General features: G+C 44.9%; 1 protein-coding gene across 1 annotated transcript in view; it reads right to left on the bottom strand.

Annotated features, from left to right (window-relative positions):
• The window catches only part of LOC308124192 (voltage-gated potassium channel KCNC1-like), a 123,853-nt gene extending 104,458 nt beyond the window's left edge, over positions 1-19,395 (bottom strand). Inside the window, exon 1 of the mRNA XM_080487082.1 lies at positions 18,641-19,395. Within this exon, the coding sequence (XP_080343208.1) occupies positions 18,641-19,183 (543 nt within the window). The 5' untranslated portion in view covers positions 19,184-19,395. The remainder of the gene's footprint in view (positions 1-18,640) is intronic.
• Between the last annotated feature and the right edge of the window lie 605 nt (positions 19,396-20,000).

The following is a 20,000-nucleotide window of genomic DNA, read 5'->3' as shown; positions in this document are numbered from 1 at the left end:
TCTGTCCTCTCTTTCTCTGGCTTGTTCCATTTTTTCTAAAGCGTGTTGCTCCAATGAGCGAATCAGAAGCAAACCCTGTGTCGCGCCACCAAGGATTTTTAGGGAATCCCAATCCAGGTAGACCCTCCCTTTGACCTGCCCACAACCAGGCAGCTCTGTGTGCGCTCCGTTGTTTTCCGCTCTCTGCCGCTGCAGGTAAACAAACATGGCGAGCAAAACACGCCAGATGCACCGTTATTAATTGTGTCAACGAGCAGAGGAGTCGATTTTTACTTCCTTCATCGGAGCCTTTGGGGACCCACTGGATTCATTTTTAATGGGAATCGACCAATAAGACTTCCTAAGGTTTTGCATGTCGTTCCCAGCACTGTAGGAGTGTTTTCATAACATCGGCCAGTCCTGGATGACATTCTGCTTCATATTGAACAGCGTTTCTCCGTAACGTAGCGACAGATAGAATGTAAAGAATAGCACATGGCATAAAGAGAGGAAGAACTTCCTCCTTCTCCCAAGATGGACATGTGGGCGGAGCCAGTCCAGCTCCCTGAAACCAGCAGAATCTGAATGTGGCTCAATGATGGAATATTCAAATAGCTGAAAATCAAGGACAAGCTGGAAAACTTTGAATACAATGTTTATAGGCCAATAAGAACCACATGAAAGTGTTGAAATGTTGTTGATCCAATAAAGAGACACAGTCTTGTAACCTGCTGGGTCTGACCTTTGAGTCCACGCTTCACTTGTGACAGTCACAACATTGACATACTTCTGTCTGTCTGCATTCGTTGGAAACTCTATGAGCAAATGAATTCTTTAAACGTGAATTCAACACAAAGATGTCGTTGTTTAACATGGCCCCATAAAAAGCCCACAGAGACTAGGGGTGCAATGGTATAGTGAGTCCACGGTTCAGTCTGGACCTTGACTGTTAGGACATGGTTTCGGCTCGGTTTCGGTACATGTTAGCTGTCTTTTTGTTTGTATTACATTCTCGACTGTCAGAAAGTATTAAGCTGGAAATGCATGCTGCTCGTGGCAGCTCTGGTCAAACAAAGACAGCAGCCTCATCCACCTCACGGAGACATGGCTAACAGGACACAGCAGTGACTCTCTGGTCACTCTGGACAGTTTCCATCTTGTGAGAGCGGACCAGACAGCGAGTACCGGTAAGAGGAGGGGCAGCGTGTGGACGGTGTTTGTAAACAAAGGTTGGTGCCATCCGGGACATGTATGTGTGAAGGAGCAGCAGTGCACCAGAAATATCGAACTACTAGCTGTTATCACGTGGCCGTATTACACCCCATCAAAAGTTCTCACAGGTTATTGTTCTAACTGTATATATTGCCCCGTTGGCTGACGCTACAGCAGCATGTCACCGTAGTGTCCCAGCTGCAGACATCCCACCCAGACTCCCTAATCTTCATTACCGGTGACTTCAACCTCCCTCTTCTCCACTCTGCTCACCTTCACACAGTATGTCCAGTAACCCCACAAGACACAATCTCTCTGTGGACTTGGGGTGGTGGGCTGTATGCTGCCTGAGCACTGGCATACAGCTCATCACCCCTCCTCCCACTCGGTAACTCAGGTTGCGTTCACATTTCCCTGTCTGATACCTGTCTCTTCTTTTCTGGGAAAGTCCATTTCATTTGGGTATCTTTGAACGTCCCCCTGAACTCTGAACGGGATCAAACAAGTGAAATCTGGTCTCCATGAAAACTTCGGTTCTCATATCTACAGACTTTCCAGCAGGCAGGGCAAGAGAAGGTGATGTAGAGTGCAATGCATTCTGGGTAGTCAACAAACAAAGCTAACTGCGCAAATCAGAATAAGCAGACACAGAAAGAAAGAGTTGGAAAATATCTTGCGGGCCGACATGGAGTAGTGAGGAAGACGTAGTGAGAAAGGTGCTCATTGATATCTGGTGTCAAAACTATATATGGTGGTTGTTTGTGGATACTCCCAGCAGCTAAGTGGTAGCTTAGGCATGTGCTAATTAGCCTAGCTACCACTGGCGGGAGTTCCGCTTTCAGTCTGGAAGTCGTGTTTCTTCTTTATTTCCTCTCTGTCCAGTGTTTGTTTCCGGTGACAGCGCCCCCAAACCAGCAGCTGTTGTAATTGCATGACATTTTCCGGGCAGTTTGATCGAGCCTCAAAATGCAAACCGAACCAAAAAATGAAGGTCTTTCCAATAGCTTGACCCGCCTCGCCTCGGTTTGTAGGCTAATTCATTCTGCGCTTTTACCGGATACTGCAAGCAAGTAGACCCATTGGAGTCGGCAGGCCGCTGATTGGCCAGAGTGGGACAACACAGATGAGTCAGCAGGTGAGCAAAGAGTTAACTCCACCATTCTTAAGATCCAACCACAACAACAAGGATCATGAAAGAGATGGCTGCACAAAAACCAAGCCCGTGGAGCAACAACGAGGTGCAGACATTTGTCTGGTGGCCGATGAGAGGATTCAGCGGGAATGAGATGGAGCGACCAGCAATGATTCGGTTCACTGGGAGCTCCCCGAGCTGATGGCCACCCACGGATACCACCGGACACTGACGCAGTGCCAGGAAAAGCTGAAGATACTGAAAAACAACTGTTTGACAATCCAAGACCACAACGGCCGGAGTGGGTAGAACAGGAAAGACTGGAAGTGGTCCGGCCAAATGGGCACCATTTCCAGCCACCGACCGGCGAGCAACAAGAGGGAGATTAGCATCGACTCGGCCATGGTTTTATTAGAAACTGTGATTGGGACTGGAGAGTTAAAATAAAACCTTGTTGTATGTTATTGGTGCGATCACAAAGAACAACGGAAATAATTAGCAAGTAACATTGATTTCTTCTGTATGCAGAGAATGCAATCGCAGTCATTGATGCCAACTCCTTGGTCTATTAGCTTTGTTATTAAAAGTCAGCATGTCTGATGAACCATTTACTAGATTAAAAAGTTGTTTCTTCATGTTGCAATGTCGTGCTGTGTGTTCTTAAATCCATCTCCATCACCATGGACCATCCAAGCTTTACTCCCTCAGTCCCAGCACCAGCAGCTCTATCAACACCAGCAGCTCCATCGACACCAGCAGCTCCATCGACACCAGCAGCTCTATCAACACCAGCAGCTCCATCAACACCAGCAGCTCCATCAACACCAGCAGCTCCATCAACACCAGCAGCTGCATCAGCACCAGCAGCTCTATCGACACCAGCAGCTCTATCAACACCAGCAGCTCCATCAACACCAGCAGCTCTATCAACACCAGCAGCTCCATCGACACCAGCAGCTCCATCAACACCAGCAGCTCCATCAACACCAGCAGCTCCATCGACACCAGCAGCTCCATCAACACCAGCAGCTCTATCAACACCAGCAGCTGCATCGACACCAGCAGCTCCATCAACACCAGCAGCTCTATCGACACCAGCAGCTGCATCGACACCAGCAGCTCTATCAACACCAGCAGCTCCATCAACACCAGCAGCTCTATCGACACCAGCAGCTCCATCAACACCAGCAGCTCTATCGACACCAGCAGCTCTATCGACACCAGCAGCTCCATCAACACCAGCAGCTCCATCAACACCAGCAGCTCTATCGACACCAGCAGCTCCATCAACACCAGCAGCTCCATCGACACCAGCAGCTCTATCAACACCAGCAGCTCTATCGACACCAGCAGCTCCATCGACACCAGCAGCTGCATCAACACCAGCAGCTCTATCGACACCAGCAGCTCCATCAACACCAGCAGCTCCATCAACACCAGCAGCTCCATCAACACCAGCAGCTCTATCGACACCAGCAGCTCCATCAACACCAGCAGCTCTATCGACACCAGCAGCTCTATCGACACCAGCAGCTCCATCAACACCAGCAGCTCCATCAACACCAGCAGCTCTATCGACACCAGCAGCTCCATCAACACCAGCAGCTCCATCGACACCAGCAGCTCTATCAACACCAGCAGCTCTATCGACACCAGCAGCTCCATCGACACCAGCAGCTGCATCAACACCAGCAGCTCTATCGACACCAGCAGCTCCATCAACACCAGCAGCTCCATCAACACCAGCAGCTCTATCGACACCAGCAGCTCCATCAACACCAGCAGCTCTATCGACACCAGCAGCTCCATCAACACCAGCAGCTCCATCGACACCAGCAGCTCTATCAACACCAGCAGCTCCATCAACACCAGCAGCTCTATCGACACCAGCAGCTCCATCAACACCAGCAGCTGCATTGACATCCAGGATGTCTAGCACGTCCCAGCAACGTGCAATCACTGGGGAGAAAGGTCACAGTATCTTTACACACACACACACACACACACACACACACACACACACACACACACACACACACACACACACACACACACACACACACACACACACACCCACACCCACACCCACACACACACACACACACACACACACACACACACACACACACACGATACACATCCACATGAATATTTTTAAGATGCCACAGAGCAATTTGTCACATTCACCTTTGACTTTTAGCTTGAAGCCGCTCCTGGTCGGCCGGCCAGCATTCTAGAGGCGAGCGCAGAGAGCATCTGGTCTGAGTCCACTGGGTTGGATGTTCATGGATCGTACTGTCATGAATTGTGGTGAACCCAAATGCAGACTCACACTCAGATCAGGTAGTTCAAAGAGTTTGTTTAAGATCAGGGCATACTAACCCAGTAGGGCGATCCAGACGCAGAGCAGTCATTAAAGTCAGGCAGAAGTTCAAAACAGAAAAAGAACACTATTCTTATTTTAGTTCTATTGGTTATTGGTTATTTCATCTGTTAAGTAATTCTATGCATAGTTGGGATCAGTGGTATTGTATATTTCATCCCAACTTTTAGTTTGGAGGTGTTGACATAAATTTGTCGGGGTTTTGTTATTTAGGACCTTTACTTTTCTCTCTACACATGAATAGGTTTTTCTTTTGATCCAGTTGATCCCAGAAGAATACAACAAGATAATGATCTGAAATGTCTGAATATAATACACCTGATTTACAGCCCGTCTGTTGTATATTAGTTATTATATTATCGATGGTTGACTTACTACTTTCTGTAACGCATGTGTATTTATCAAAAGTTGGATAGAAAGATGAGGAGTATAGAGTATTTCGGAAATCAGCATTTACTTTATCATCCTTTGAAAACTCTATATGAAAGTCTCCCATAATAATGCAGTTTTCGTTCATCTGGTTTAAACAGAGTAAGAGATTATCAAAGTGTCAGGTGGTCGATATATTACTCCAATGATAATACTTTTACCACCAGAGGTTTTTCCTTCTCGGAACAATGAATCAGAGCAACCATCATCTATAGTCAGATCGTTTCGCTCCTTTACTGAATCATTTAAGTTTACATATAAACATAAACCTCCTCCAGTTTTCCCAAAGGTATTTCTAAAGTGCACCGAATGATACATATTGAGAGAGACACCAGAGAGACTCCACCTCTTTCGTGGAGAGAAAGATGGACTGTTTGGACTGCAGAGGAGCTCGTGGTACAATCAGAAGGTAAAGTGGTCATTTTCCTTCAGAACTCTAAGTTGGACAGAGTTCAGATAATAATCAGTCAATGATATTGAATGTCTACAGAAGCATTACGCTTTCTTCAACCTTGATCAGAAAAACTAACTGCAGCAATGGGGAAAGGGTAACAGTAGGTTTGCAACAGTGGAATCCCAGATGTGAGGGTTAATCAACAAAACAACAAAATCTATAAAAGTCTCATGAAGTACTTCTTGTCCACAATACTCCATCTCTTGTAAATCCAAAGTCACTGGACTCTGGCTTGAACCCAACTGTTCTACTACAGCTGAGGTGGTGATGGTGCAAGAAGAAAATGGTGACTTTGGACAATAGATTTGGTCTTTTCAGAACGGATGGTGCAAAACATTTTTATTTAATGGAACTGAAAGAGTTTCTTCTGAAATGAAAGTTTCTTCAGAACTGAATGTTTCTGCAGGTCTAAAAGGTCAAATGGTCTTTGATTGTCTATATTTCCTTCATGTAGTTATGATTTATTTATATATTTTTGATGAATTGGAATCATGCTAAATCAAAGCAAACACACAAAGTCTTTAAAATGTCTGGACTTTCAAATCCATCCACTTCATAACTTAGTCCGGACAATCTGGCTTTGTTTGCTGCCTTTTCTTTGTCAGGATATGTTGTGTGCATTGACTAGAGAGGGCGGCTGTACAGAGCTGAGGAGGTTCCACTGAGTACTTTCTCCCTGCAGTTTGTATGTCCGCTTTGTGTCTGCTCGAGCTTTCTACACATATGTCATCCCACAATTCAAAAACAAGCTCTATAGATGAAATGGTGACTCTGGATTGGCCACAGATAAGAATGAGTGTCTCTGTGGTCCAGTGATGAACTCACTAACTGTTGGTCTCATGTTGTCACTGACCAGCTCCAGCCCCCAAACAGGCATTAAAGTGGGAATAAAAGATGGAGGGATTCCAGGCCAGACAGATGCTCCATTGATGTGATGAACACAGCAGCACATTATACGTCACTGCGGTTTCCCTCTTATAAGGTAGAGACAGGAGGAATGCAGTGGATGTGCAGACAAACCATCTTTTCCAGCAAGTTTGCAGAATCTAAATAGGTTATTTCCCTCTAAGTGGACTGGGGCCAACTGTCCTGAGGCCCCTCAGCACCATCAGCTCAGTCAGGTGTTGATGCAGATGAAGATGTTAAAAATGATCAATCTCAGATCTGATGAATTCTCAGATTCTCATAACAGAGCAAAGGGCACTGACTGAAAGCTAACAGCCTCTGTCCGTGTGAGCACGTCACGATGATCAGGTCAAAGTGACACAACGGCCGGCGCCACAATGAACATGTGTGGGAAGCTCTGTAATATGTGTGTGTGTATTCTGGGATCAGACAAAGATGTTATGTTATTGTGTTTGTGCTTTAACATTCATTCTTTTAAATAACTGTGCTCTTTCATTTCCCTCCAAATTACTGGACTTTTATTTATTTGTTCATTTCTTTCTATCGTGTGTGTGTCTGCTTCAGGTGTGTGTAGGTGTAGGTATGAGTATTAATGCTGTCTATTTTTCAGTTTTTGAATCAATTGCTATTAATCAGTAAAATTAGGAGTTTGCAGAGCATGAATGCAGAGTGACTGGAAACATCATTTACTGCAGTTCTCTGCAATATGAATACTGAGCTTGTTGATGTGGTGAAAACAGTAATTTTGTTGACATATTGTGCAGCCCCAGTCTGTGTGTGTGTGTGTGTGTGTGTGTGTGTGTGTGTGTGTGTGTGTGTGTGTGTGTGTGTGTGTGTGTGTGTGTGTGTGTGTGTGTGTGTGTGTGTGTGTGTTTTCTATTGGTATTAATTTCCCTTCTTAAGGATAGGGCATTTCCACCACAACCTGCTGAGTAAAAAGGGAAAGGCGGGAGCTTGTGTGTGTGTGTGTGTGTGTGTGGTGTGTGTGTGTGTGTGTGTGCGTGCGTGTGTGCGTGCGTGTGTGTGTGTGTGTGTGTGTGTGTGTGTGTGTGTGTGTGTGTGTGTGTGTGTGTGTGTGTGTGTGTGCATGCGTGCGTGTGTGTGTGTGAAGGTTTTGCTTACAAAGGAGCACCATTCAGCTGAGACGTTTGCCTGAATGAGGCGAGCTGAGATGTACGAGCGGATCGATGCAGGGATCCGACCCAGCTCAGCAGGAACGAGCAGAAAAAAGGAAACGCTAAAGGGGGCAGCAGGGACGAAAACAAGAGGATTGCAGAAACTGACCCCATCCTCTACTCCACCTTGCTTCTCCTTCTACTGCTTTTCACTCTTAATCCATCATCCCCCCCCCCACACCCCCACAAAGAAAAAAAAAGCACCTCCCTTCCTGTCACCCCCCTCCCTCCCTCTTTCTCTGCAGCAGACTACAGCGCAGTCAGCTACTACAGGGGGACTGCAGTGTTACGCTATAGCACAAGTGGAGGGGGGTTAGGGAAGGATGGGGGAGGTGAGAGAGAGAGAGAGAGAGAGAGAGAGAGAGAGAGAGAGAGAGAGAGAGAGAGAGAGAGGGAGGGAGAGAGAGAGAGAGAGAGAGGGAGCATAGAGGGGGAGTTAGCTGAATAGCGATAATAAGCAATCCAGCACTCAGCTCTGAAATCGCGGTAATAAAGCACAACGAGCTGTCAGGGACGGAGGGGGAGTGGGGGAGGGGGGGGGGGGGGGTGGAAAACCCTGGTATCTCAGCGAGGACGCCATGCGCACCAACACACCCGTTGTCCGCTGCACCCGTGAATCTGCCGGTACCCCTCCTGGTACAACCCCCCACCCAGCCCCCACCCAGCCCCCACCCAGCCCCCACCACCAGCTTCCTTGGCACCAAAACTATTGACTGCAACACTTTCAAAGTCACTTCAGCTGTCAAAGCGACGCTCGATTCTTCATCAATTCCTTTTTTTACCTCTCATGTTTTGCAACCCGTCACCAGCCACAGAGAGCCGAGACACACGTCTGCAACCACACCAATGAGGAATTCTTCATACATCTTTGCCAAGTCAATTCAATCAAGCACTTCAATTCGATGGAAAACACACAAATATTCATATGTAGTATCCACTGGTCAGCTGACAGGCTCAATGACGGCACTTAAGGTTGAAAATGATCGTTTGTCCATAAGGTTCATTTTCAAACGTTGTGGATTTTACCAGTAAAACTCATTAGTTTGGATGAAATGAGCTCATCTTGATTCTAACAGCTTTACAAAAATGATCACAGAGCATCTCACATAAACTACAGAGAAGAGTGTGTATTATCTGACTGCACACACACACACACACACACACACACACACACACACACACACACACACACACACACACACACACACACACACACACACACACACACACACACACACACACACACACTTGATCTGCTAATAACATGCACTAAGAATCGAGTCTGACAAACTTGATAAACAGCAACAAGAGAAAAAATGAAGCTGCAAGCAGCCATGAACGGGTCCTCGCTGTTGGTGGGACTTAACTGAGACTGTCAACTGCCATGTAAGTCATCACGCCCAGAGTTTGATCAAACGTGAGATTTTTAGGGATAATTGGAGCAATTCCTGTTTACAGTAGGTGGCGCTATGACCAAGTGTCAGTTTTGTCATATGGCCGTCTTCAAGTCTGAGGCAGATCGGACCCTGTTAAGGCTTTTTACACGGCACTTCCTGATTAATTAAAATGCCCAAAACCTTTTTAGCACGCTGATATGAGGGTCTGCGCTATATATTGTCATGTTACCTAGGTGAGCCAACATGAGCCTATACAGGCTATTTACACCCACTTTGTGTTTTCAGCAAGCGCTGCAATGGCTGATGGTTGGTATCGTCTCTACATGTCTGTGGCTGGGTTGGTAAAGGAGTCGTCTCTAAAGTGGAAGGTTCCAGGTTCAATTCCCTATCTCCACTTGTCCACAAAAGGAAGTCTCCTTGAGTAAGACACTGAACCCCAAATTGCTCCCAATGGATGGACTGAGCTCCCTGAATGGCAGCCTTCTCTGTGAATGGGATTAACAATCTTTAGCACTTTGGGACTGCTCAAGCAGTTGAAAAGTACTGGAGAAGTGAAATACATTGACCTAATCTGATCAGATTTATGAATGTGATCAGATCTGGGCTCCAATGCAACGTGCAAGGTTTGAGGCCAACCAGGTTCAGGTTCATGCTATTTCCATGGATCATGCTATTCAAGCTGCACTTCCTGTTTCATGTTGAATATCAGCTTGTGGCGTGGTCAAAGCCCCACCTAAAGACTTTTGGGGAAGGCTGAAATCATTTTTGCTCAACATGCATGTTATATCAATAAATCTAATTTGAGAACAAGTTTGCTCTTGAAATTTTGTGACTTTGGGCCAAAGTCCACCGTATTTTTCAAAATGGCCGACTTCTGGTTGAGTTTTCAGTATACGTGGAAGAAATTGTTTTGTGCATCTGGGGATGTTGCATATGTATACCAGATTTAGTAGTGTAGGTGAAACAGGACTCAGGAGCTGAATTTTCTACATTTGACAGGTGGCGCTGTTGAGCCATTCTGACACCCATAAGTGTGTTTTCTCCTAAATATTGAATTTTTCATTAGGGCTGATGTGCGTACTAAGTTTTGGTAACTTTTAATAATAATAATAATAATAATAATAATAATAATAATAATCATCATCATCCAAGCAGTTTCAATAGGGTCTTTGCACCATTGGTGCTCTGACCCTAAAGAACAACTAAACGTGTTTGACCTTATAAAAATGTACTGTTGGGGTGAGTTAACAGTCGTGCAAAATCCTGGGAGGAGTGTACGGTAATATATTTCTTCACAATGTGATTTAGGTCTGACGATATTTACGTGACGTCTGCTCTGAGCACATTTGAACAGAAGGTTCGAACTCGGGCTGAACAATTTTGGAAAATAATCGAATTGCGATTTTTTTTTCCTCAATATTGCGATTTAATATGTGATTATTTTTTCAAGGTCGTCTTCTCATGTATTTTCCCACAAACACAATTGAAAGAAAAACCTTGACCAACCTTGAAAAACCTTTAATTTCAGTTGATAAAATGGGTTTTATTTGTATGTCTACATGCATGTCGCTAATTATGTCAAACTTATGATGGGATTTTAAGGTTTTTTGTTCATTCGCTTACTTCATTATACAATTTAGCTTCATGTGGTTGGTGGAGGTCAAAGTGGCTTCATGTGGCTGTGCATTGCTCCAGTTGAGGGATTATGGGACTAAAGACTGTAAATTCAGAGATGCTGTTTACTGATTCTAGTATGAAACAACAAAGTTTGACTCTTTTCTTCATGTATTTGTACCACTGGTGCCGAACCCTCCCTGCAATCTCTAACCTGTCTCTCTTTCTCTGTGCAGGCAAACCCAAACCAGACATGTCTTCAGCAAAGATGGAGGGAGACCTGATGGCAGCAAACAACTGAACAGAACCTCAGGCTGAGGGACAGGATTTAGGATTAGCGAGGAGAATAATCTCTGGTTTCCAGAGTTCATTTACCTTTAGCGTCACAATGATATTATCTGTACATATACCGAACCTGCATCTGGAACATCTGAAAATCCTAAGAAGTTCTAAGCAGGTTCTCTCTCTCACTGAGACTCACTTGGATTGATAGTAAATAGGCGCTTAAGTTGCACAGATATCACCGAACGCCCGCTTGACATTTTCACGATATCCGTTGGAGACCACGTTCACCAGATGAACTGACACATGACTGGATGTGCAAATGTTGTGCGACAGTCCATCATCAGAGAACCCCACTGAGAAAGATTCCTGGTGCAATTAAAAATCAATGTCAAGATTTCTTAAGTGCCACTGAAGAAGAAAAAGTATTGGAGGTAAAAAAAACAATCCTCATCCACTTCAAGAAAAAAAGTCGATAATCAATGTCAAGAATTTATTGTTTTTTAAATACAAACTGGAGTCTGTCTCCTCTGGTCCGTCCCTCATCATTTGCCTGCGGATGCCGAAATAATCCCATTAAATCACTTAATTCTGACTCTTTAGTGTTGCTTACTGCTTATGAACCTGTGATTTTACACAGGATTCCCTTGTTTAATAATCACACATGTTCTAAGCACCCCGGGATCCGTGCCTTTGTCCTTGGTAGTGGACGGACGTCTGCGCCGGAGAGCTGCAGGCTGCTCTGTCTCTTACAGTCCTGATTTTGATGATGACTGCACAACTGCACCGTTTCACCACTTCATTAAACTGCCTGCAATGCATTTTGTAGAAGCAGTCACATGCGCTGGCATGTCGATGGACAGGAGGAGACAGTATTTCCACTTTATATTTAAAAAGACAAAAAGGCTTTTTTTCTCCTTCAAAACCAAATCTTGACTTTGATTTTGGACATTTTCTGAAGTGCATGAAGATTTTTTCTTTTACCTCTGAATTGATTGTTTCTCTTGCGTGGCCCCAGAACTCTTCCTCATTATCTTCACACTGCAGTGATTCTGACTTTTTGTCCACATGTGACCCACATCTTTTGTTCATGATAGTCAGAACATCACAAATGTGTGTTTTTTTGTTGTTTTTTTCAAACCCACACCACTTTCATGTGCAATGTTCTGGAGACTGAGTTGTTGCATCACATTCCATCAAAGAAATGGAGGAGAGGAAATATTCCGCCCCGGAGACGACGAAATGATGAAAATTCAGTGTCACGTTTTTCTCAGTTCTGACCGCAACCTGGCAAAATATTGACACACACTTTCACAGGAAATGCAACTGAATTCATCATAAGAAGAAATCAATGCTTATTTAATTTTAAAAATGTTAAATGCAAGCAGTTTGAGGATGTTTGGAGACATTGGGCATCCCTGTGAGTCGGCTGCCCAGTGAGGATGGGACTGTGTAGAAACCAACACACCTCCTTGGCTCAAAATTACAATTTCTTATCGGATGAATATAAATCCTGATGGTTGCAAAATGGCATATATGTGTCATCTTTTGGAACATGATGGGTGAATATCATCTCATCTACTGGGCTCTTGTGAACCTCCCCATCCACAGCGGTCGCTCAGTGACGTGCAGCACACATGTTGAATTAAACATAAAGAAGCAGCTGAACAATGTTTCTTGGAGAGAAAACCTTGCAAAATGCAAACCAAAGAAGAAGAACCCAGACACTTCAGCATCGTTTATGAGCATAGCCCCCGTTTTGCAAAAGACTAAAAGTGAAATAACTGTATATACAAATACAGCAATTCTTCTGTCTTCTCACCAGGATTTAATGGGGCCTTGATATACTTTTATCTTGTGTGTGTGAATCTCTCTTATTCCGCTTTCAGAGTGTTTGCTTGCTGTGTGTATTCATGCTTCCCTCGAGTCCATGCACCGATACTTCAATGTATGACCAGTACGAGACAGTCATTCGATGAGCCGTCTCATCCACGGAAAAGACAAGAAGCACCTCAGCCTGCTGGGATGGATTTTTACAGATATCAGTGAGAGGAGAGCCGAGGGAGGCGAGGTGAGGAGGAGGGCGTACAGGTAATACAGGTAATGTGGAAAATAGGTTCTTGAACAGAAAAGATAGATTAAAGCAGCAACTAAACTGCAAACTGGACATAAAAGTCTCGAAAATACTAATGAATGAACTTTCTACCCTTTTCTTCTACTGCCAGGAGTTTATACAGTCCGCCTGCTAACATGCTAATTGATTTGTAACGTGAAAACATTTGTTCATGGTGATTATTCTGAGAGACGTTTCTTCAGCTGGCTTCTCAAAGGTTTTATGTTGTGATTTGTTGGATAACTTCCTCCACTGCATCTCTGTAAGGGTCCGAGCCCAAGCAGAGCAGGGACCCTATTGGAACGCAAGAATTCTTATTCTTATTCTTATTCTTATTCTTATTCTTATTCTTATTCTTATTCTTATTCTGTGTGGACGTATGGGGCACTACCTAGAAAAGCTCCTTACATTCAACGAGCACAAAACAACACAGAGCCTCTCCGATAGTAAATAATGTAGGATATCATGAACACACCAATACACTGTTTTTAAAAGTACACACCTTAAAGTTTGGGGATCTGGTAGAATTTAAAACTGCACAAATAATGTATAAAACAATAAATAAACTGCTCCTGTAAACATATAAACTGTTCAAAGACAGAGTGGAGTGGAGGTTCTAACTTTAGAGGGAAACTAAACTTAAAACAGAATTCTGCTCAGACCAATTTAAAACGTACGTGTTTCCATCTGGGGGCTGGTTTTGTGGAACGATGACAAGATTAAACAAAGTATGAATATAACACAATTTAAATACATGTACAAAAGATGGATTTTTGAAAATTACAGAAATGAAGAAGGAGAATGAAAACCTCTCAGATGTTAATGGTTCTTTTTTGTGTGTTTTTTATTATGATGTTTTCATAAATAGCTCGATTGTAGTAGTTTTCGGTTTTTTGTTTTCTTTTGTTTTGCCTGTTTAGTTCTTTTCTTGGATTTTGCATTTGTCAATGGGTGAAGAATGGGGAGGACTGGATAAGCCGAGGCGTCTTCCTTTCCCTTTTCCAACCAGTTAAAGGGTTTTATATCAAAATGGGCTTTTTTATTTATTTTTGAATGATATTTTTTCCTTTTCTTTTTCTTTTCCATTTGTTTCATCTAATTATAAATTGTTCATTCATTTGAAATAAATAAATCTATCAAATCAAATCAAATCAAATCAAATCAAATCAAATCTAAAAACAAAAATGTCATAACACACTGAACCAGGGGTCCCCAGTCCTGGTCCTGGTCCTGGAGGACCGGTGTCCTGCATGTTTTATCTCTCCCAGCTTCAGCACACCTCAATCTGATGATGATGTCATCATCAAGCTTGTAAAAAAGCCAAGTAACAAGGCCCTTACTGCATTCAGGTGTGTTACAAGTGGGAGGAACCTGAACAGTACAAAGTACAAACTGTCCATGTCAGGCAAAGCCCTTTGGCTGCTCCACATTTGTTGAGTCAATTTTCCTTTTTCCAATAAGTCACAACTGATTGATGAAGTATTAATAACTGTGGTAACTACTTCACCTGCAAAGCACAATACAAAACACATGCAGGGAAAAATCACTTTGGGGAAATTTGAGCACACCTGTACCATGTCACTGTAAAAGCATCATTTTTGTGTTAAAGTCAAAGTAATTGATGCTGGTGACGTCATTGAGGAGATATCGGAGCATTGTTCTGCTAACCCAAACAGAACCGTCTTCTAATACCATGACTCACATTTGCAATTCAATGCACAAAAGTGGCATTCATTTAATCAGTGTGTATCTTGAAGCCAAAGGCACAGGAAGGCACAGAGTTAGCAGTAAAGACAGCTTCGTTTTGAATAATACCCATCACGATTAAAGCCAAAGCTGCCACCTCTTAATCTCCTCTGGGTCAAATACGGCCATCAATCTCTGTTCTATACACTTCTTTCTCAGGACAGAGCTCTCACTGTGACTTGTGATTAATTCTAAGTAATTGAAGAGAAGTAATGTGGAGATGTGAGTGTATTAGCCGTCCATTCAGTCATGCAGAAAGTCCTCCATGAGTCCAAAAGTGAAGAGTTGATAATATCTTCCAGCCCTGTAATGTTAGAGTGAAGGTTTCCTGTTTCATTAGATGATCAAGTGTTGGCTGCATTAATGCCCCATGTGGTTAGATGGTGGTAGTTCAGGTGGAGGTTGTGTGACCACCGACACTAACTTTCACCACATGTGAGATTTATGTTGGCTCGCAGTGTTTCTCACTGTTATTTGATTGGCCTTCAGTGGGTGGACCTCACTGGGTTCTTCTCATTATTCATTTTCACTGAGAAGCGAAACATGTCGACTTCGATGTTAAATTCATCAGCTTGTGCGTCGCTTCACAGCAAGAAGGCTCCGAGTTCAAGTATCACCCAGGTCTTTTCTGAGTGGAGTTTGCATGTTCCCCTGTGTGTGTGTGTGTGTGTGTGTGTGTGTGTGTGTGTGTGTGTGTGTGTGTGTGTGTGTGTGTGTGTGTGTGTGTGTGTGTGTGTGTGTGTGTGTGTTTTCTCCGGGTACTCTGGTTACACCGTGGGCCCCTGAGCAAGACCCTCAGCCCCCACCAGCTCCCCCCTGAGTGCATTTCTGTGTGGCTGCTGCTGCTGGGTCATTCATTTGGGAAGGAATTCCCCCCACCGGGAATTAAAACTGTGCAATGAAAACAAAAGCGGTAATCAGATGGTAAAAATAATATTATTTTCATTGAAAGCCAAAGTTTTAAGGCACTTTCACACGAGCACTTTGCTCCACACCAGAGTTCATTTCAGGGAACTTCTGCTTTGTTCGGGCCGGTGTGAACGCTCCCCGGACTCTGATCTGGATCAAAGAAGTGAACTTTTGTCCACTAGAACACATGGGTCTCCGTTCACTTGCATGTGAACTGAGGTCCAGTTCACGGACAGTTTGAACGCGTCAGGGACTATTGTAGACTTTCCAGCGGACGGAGTGAGAGGATGCGACATAGCACACAATGCATTCTGGGTAGTAAACAGACAAAGTTAACAGCATGAATCAGTAGAAGCAGACGCAGAAAGAAGAGGCCACTGGAGGGACCACAAGGTGAACTCTTCTTTCAAATTGCAGCGTGATGACCCAGACAGCAGAGTTTTACTGTAAACTAGAAATCACTTTTTTTCGAAAATACAGTATAAAAACTGATTAGAGCTGTGATTGTTTATAAAAAAAGGTTTTCATTGGAATTTCCCCATGTTTTTAATATGCACATGTATGTAAATGATAGTACTCATGATTGCAGTTCTTACTTGATTGGTTTTGTTTTTATTTCAATGTGTATATCAGTGATTTCTCACTGTGCGAGAAACCAAAGAGTTAAAAGTTTAAATGTTTAGTTTTATACTGCTTTTTACACATTTTGATTGTGAAAATAAAAATCTGACATTAATCTTTTCTCACATTTCTTTTTCTTCTGTTAGATATTAGATAGTCAAGCAGAGTTAATTACATGTTGATCATTGTACAGAATTCGCACACGTAAAGATATAAAAAGTTAATCCAGTCAGATTTTCACTGATTGAGCTCAGTTAAGTGAAAACCATTAGCCATCATGTTAAAGAGAAAACATATTTTGAATTGTGTTGTGTAGATTTAGTTCTCTATTCATCTCTGTTTAGACTTCCAGCGCCGGCCCGGGTTGTTTCACATTCACAGTTATGATCAATAATGGGGCTGTGTGATTAACTCCAGATGTGTGGTCGTCCAGATGTCAACTTTCAAATGATGTGCTTTACATATCAGAAACAAACTGATTGAAGTGCAGTTCATTTGGTTTCCCTGCACTGTGCAACATATTAACCAATCAGATTGAGCGCTGCTGCTCACTTCATGTTTTCAATCTTACATCAAACCTGGAGACAACAGGACAGCAGCTGGAAGAATCCAACCCAAAAGACCCCTCTGCGATGAAGAGGACCTGGTGGATGCATCACTGAGGATGCTTCGCCAAACCGAAGGGACGAAATAAGCAAGTGTCACAAAAGTAAGGCCAGAATCAGCAATCGTCCATGAAAAGAGAAACCCTTTTCATCTCTTCTGCCCCTCCACCTGCTGCCAAACACATTCACACAACTGCTTTATTTCAAGGGATGGAAAGAGGCGTTGATGTTCTACCATGCTGCACCCTCACAGGTGAAAACAGAGCAGCTGTATCATTAAGGAGTGAGCCACCTCTATCTGATTTCTATTGCTAAAAAGCAATTTGTAGCATAAAATCACACATCGGTCAATCTTTGCTGGATTCTGTGTATCGCTTCAGGCACATTGCAGATGGGAATTCATTGTGAACCTGATGACTTGTGTTACCCATTCAAAAATAACTGCAAGCACACCACTTCGATGCAAATGAAACGAAGCTGAGCGATCTATGCTGCATCCGTTTCAGCCGAAGCAGGTGGGACCCTCATGGGGTTCAGACTTAATCAGCTTCATCCACCTCATCAATGCAGAACAAATCCAATCTCCAACCCAAATCTCCTCACAGCATCACAGTGAGGGACACCTGTCCTCCGTGGGTCTCTGCTCCCAACACGTTTTCACCATCAGCTTCTTCTACAACCACACAATGTGTAGAAGCTTCACACAAGGCCTGGATTCTTTTGGGTAGGACCACGATGCTGACAAGGTCTGATCAAATCTGCAAAATATCTGAAGAGAGAAATGACTGAATATAGTCAATGTGTAAGGTTTCTACCGACTCTGCCTTCAGGGATGATCACTGAACCACAAAGTGTGAGCTGGCAGTGGAAAGAAAGCAGAACCCAAATTAGGGTGAGACCTAATTAGCACAAACTGTTTCAAGAGACTGCAGAAGAAATGAAGTGGCGCAAACATGAAGACGCTGAAGAGGCAGGAAGAGATGGAGGAAGAGACGAGCAGGATGCGCACAGACAAGTGGGCATTAGACGACAATGAAGCCTCACAGAATCAGTACCAGATAGAAATATGATCTATATTAATGGCAGGAATAGAGCATGGGGTCTTAACACCTGTCTTCACACTCCACATACATATACAACCCCCCCCCCCCCCCCCCCCCCCCCCCCCCCACACACACACACACACACACACACACACACGCACACACTTATTTTTTTCTGTCCATTCCAACATTGATTTGAAGTTTCTGTCCTTTTCATCGATTTCATTTATCTATAAGTGGGAACAGTGGTTCAGTGGGCTTCCATCTCTGGGAGACGCATAATTGCCCCTCTCAACATACTGTATCACTGCCGACATTGACTTCCATGGGATGAAATTCTGAAGCATATTCATGTTGATTCTTCCTATGTTGATTTGTCATTTCTGTCTTTATCAATCTAAATGCAGGGGTCTTGGGTTGTGGGGAGACCCAACAAAACAGATAATCACCCTCCTCCAAACATATCGCTGAAACAGGTTTTTCTGGCTGTGTGTTCATTAAATGCAGAAGCACTGCAGTGATTGTAGCGCTCCTCACTTGAAGGAGCAACTTTACGCAGCAATGCGCACTGGCCACCGTGCACTGTGCCAAACGCGGACGCACTGCAGCGCGGGCAGAAAGCACGTCTGCGACCACTCACCCGGGCGTATTTGGACGAGTAGGGGTCCTCAAAGAGAGCCCACATGAATGGCTGCCACACCTGCCACCACGTCGGCCTGCGGCCGTCCTCCTGCATACAAAGCCGCTTCAGGTCCCCGTCCGCCCCACCGGTCAGCGCCGGGTCGTCTTCGGGCGCGTCCGGCTCGGGGGTCTCGAAACTGTCCAGCGCCTCCTCGGCGTCGCGGTGCTGGCGGTAGTTCATCCAGCAGCACGCCTCCACGTCCGTCTCGTCGATGCCCCAGAAGGCGAGTTCCTCCTCGAAGAGCGGCCCGCACACATCGTTGGGACAGTGCAGCTTGCCGGTGCGGTAGTAGTTGAGGATGAAGGCGAAGGTGGCCGGGTGGCGGTCGAAGAAGAACTCGTCGGACTTGGGGTCGTAGTCGAAGTTGCTGTAGGCGTCGGGCTCGGTCAGCCAGGACAAGCGCGTCCCCGGCAGGGTCTTCAGGGTGCTCCGGTACGTTTCGTGTCGGATCCCGCCGCAGTTGATCACGATCTTCTCGCTATCTGACGCCGAGCAAGTCATGGCTGCGCTGGAGCATGCTTCGGTCGGTGCGCCCGACTCCTGCTGCTGATGTTGCTGATGCTGCTGATGGTGCTGATGCTGCTGATGGTGCTGATGCTGCAGCGGCTATGGGCTGTCCCCATCCACCGCCGGTCTCCCTGCAGAGATACCGTCCCGGCAAGTCTGCACAGCAGAACTGGAGAGGAGAGCAGGGGAAGGAGGAGTCTGCATGTGAGTTAAAGAGGAGAGAGGGACACAACTCTGCCAGAGTGGAAGAGAGAGAGAGAGAGAGAGAGAGAGAGAGAGAGAGAGAGAGAGAGAGAGAGAGAGAGAGAGAGAGAGAGAGGAGAGAGAGAGAGAGAGAGAGAGAGAGAGAGAGAGATGCGGATTTTATGAATCGATAGGATTGTCCGCTGGAGAGCTTCAGAAAATTCTTAATTAAATGCGTGATCATCAGGCTCTGTTTTTGTGGTGATCATGTCTCAGCCGCGGCTGCGGAGGAGCATCAGGGAATTTCTTCTCAGCCCAGCACGAGGAGAAGGGGGGGGGGGGGGGGGGGGGGGGGGGGGGGGGGGGGGGGTGATCATTGCGGTAAACTGAAATGAATTTTTCCTTCATTGTGAAGGACAGGAAGAAGTGGGGGTTCTGTGTGTATGGGGCAAATTGTGAATAAGACCATTGGATGCTGTGCAGTGGCTTCTATGCAAAGTCATTACAGAGCGAGCTGCTGGATGCAGTCAGGGCAGCATATAGCAGCACTTTGCAGAATCTGCCTCAGCCAAGCACCAGCACACAGGTGACAATGAGCCTGATGCCTCTGGAGTGTCCTACATGACCT

The sequence above is a fragment of the Lipophrys pholis genome (assembly GCF_963383615.2).
Source record: "Lipophrys pholis genome assembly, chromosome: 19".
In the NCBI taxonomy this organism is placed as follows: domain Eukaryota; kingdom Metazoa; phylum Chordata; class Actinopteri; order Blenniiformes; family Blenniidae; genus Lipophrys; species Lipophrys pholis.
Note: the sequence above shows the minus strand (reverse complement) of the source record. Positions and strands in the feature narration are given on the sequence as shown.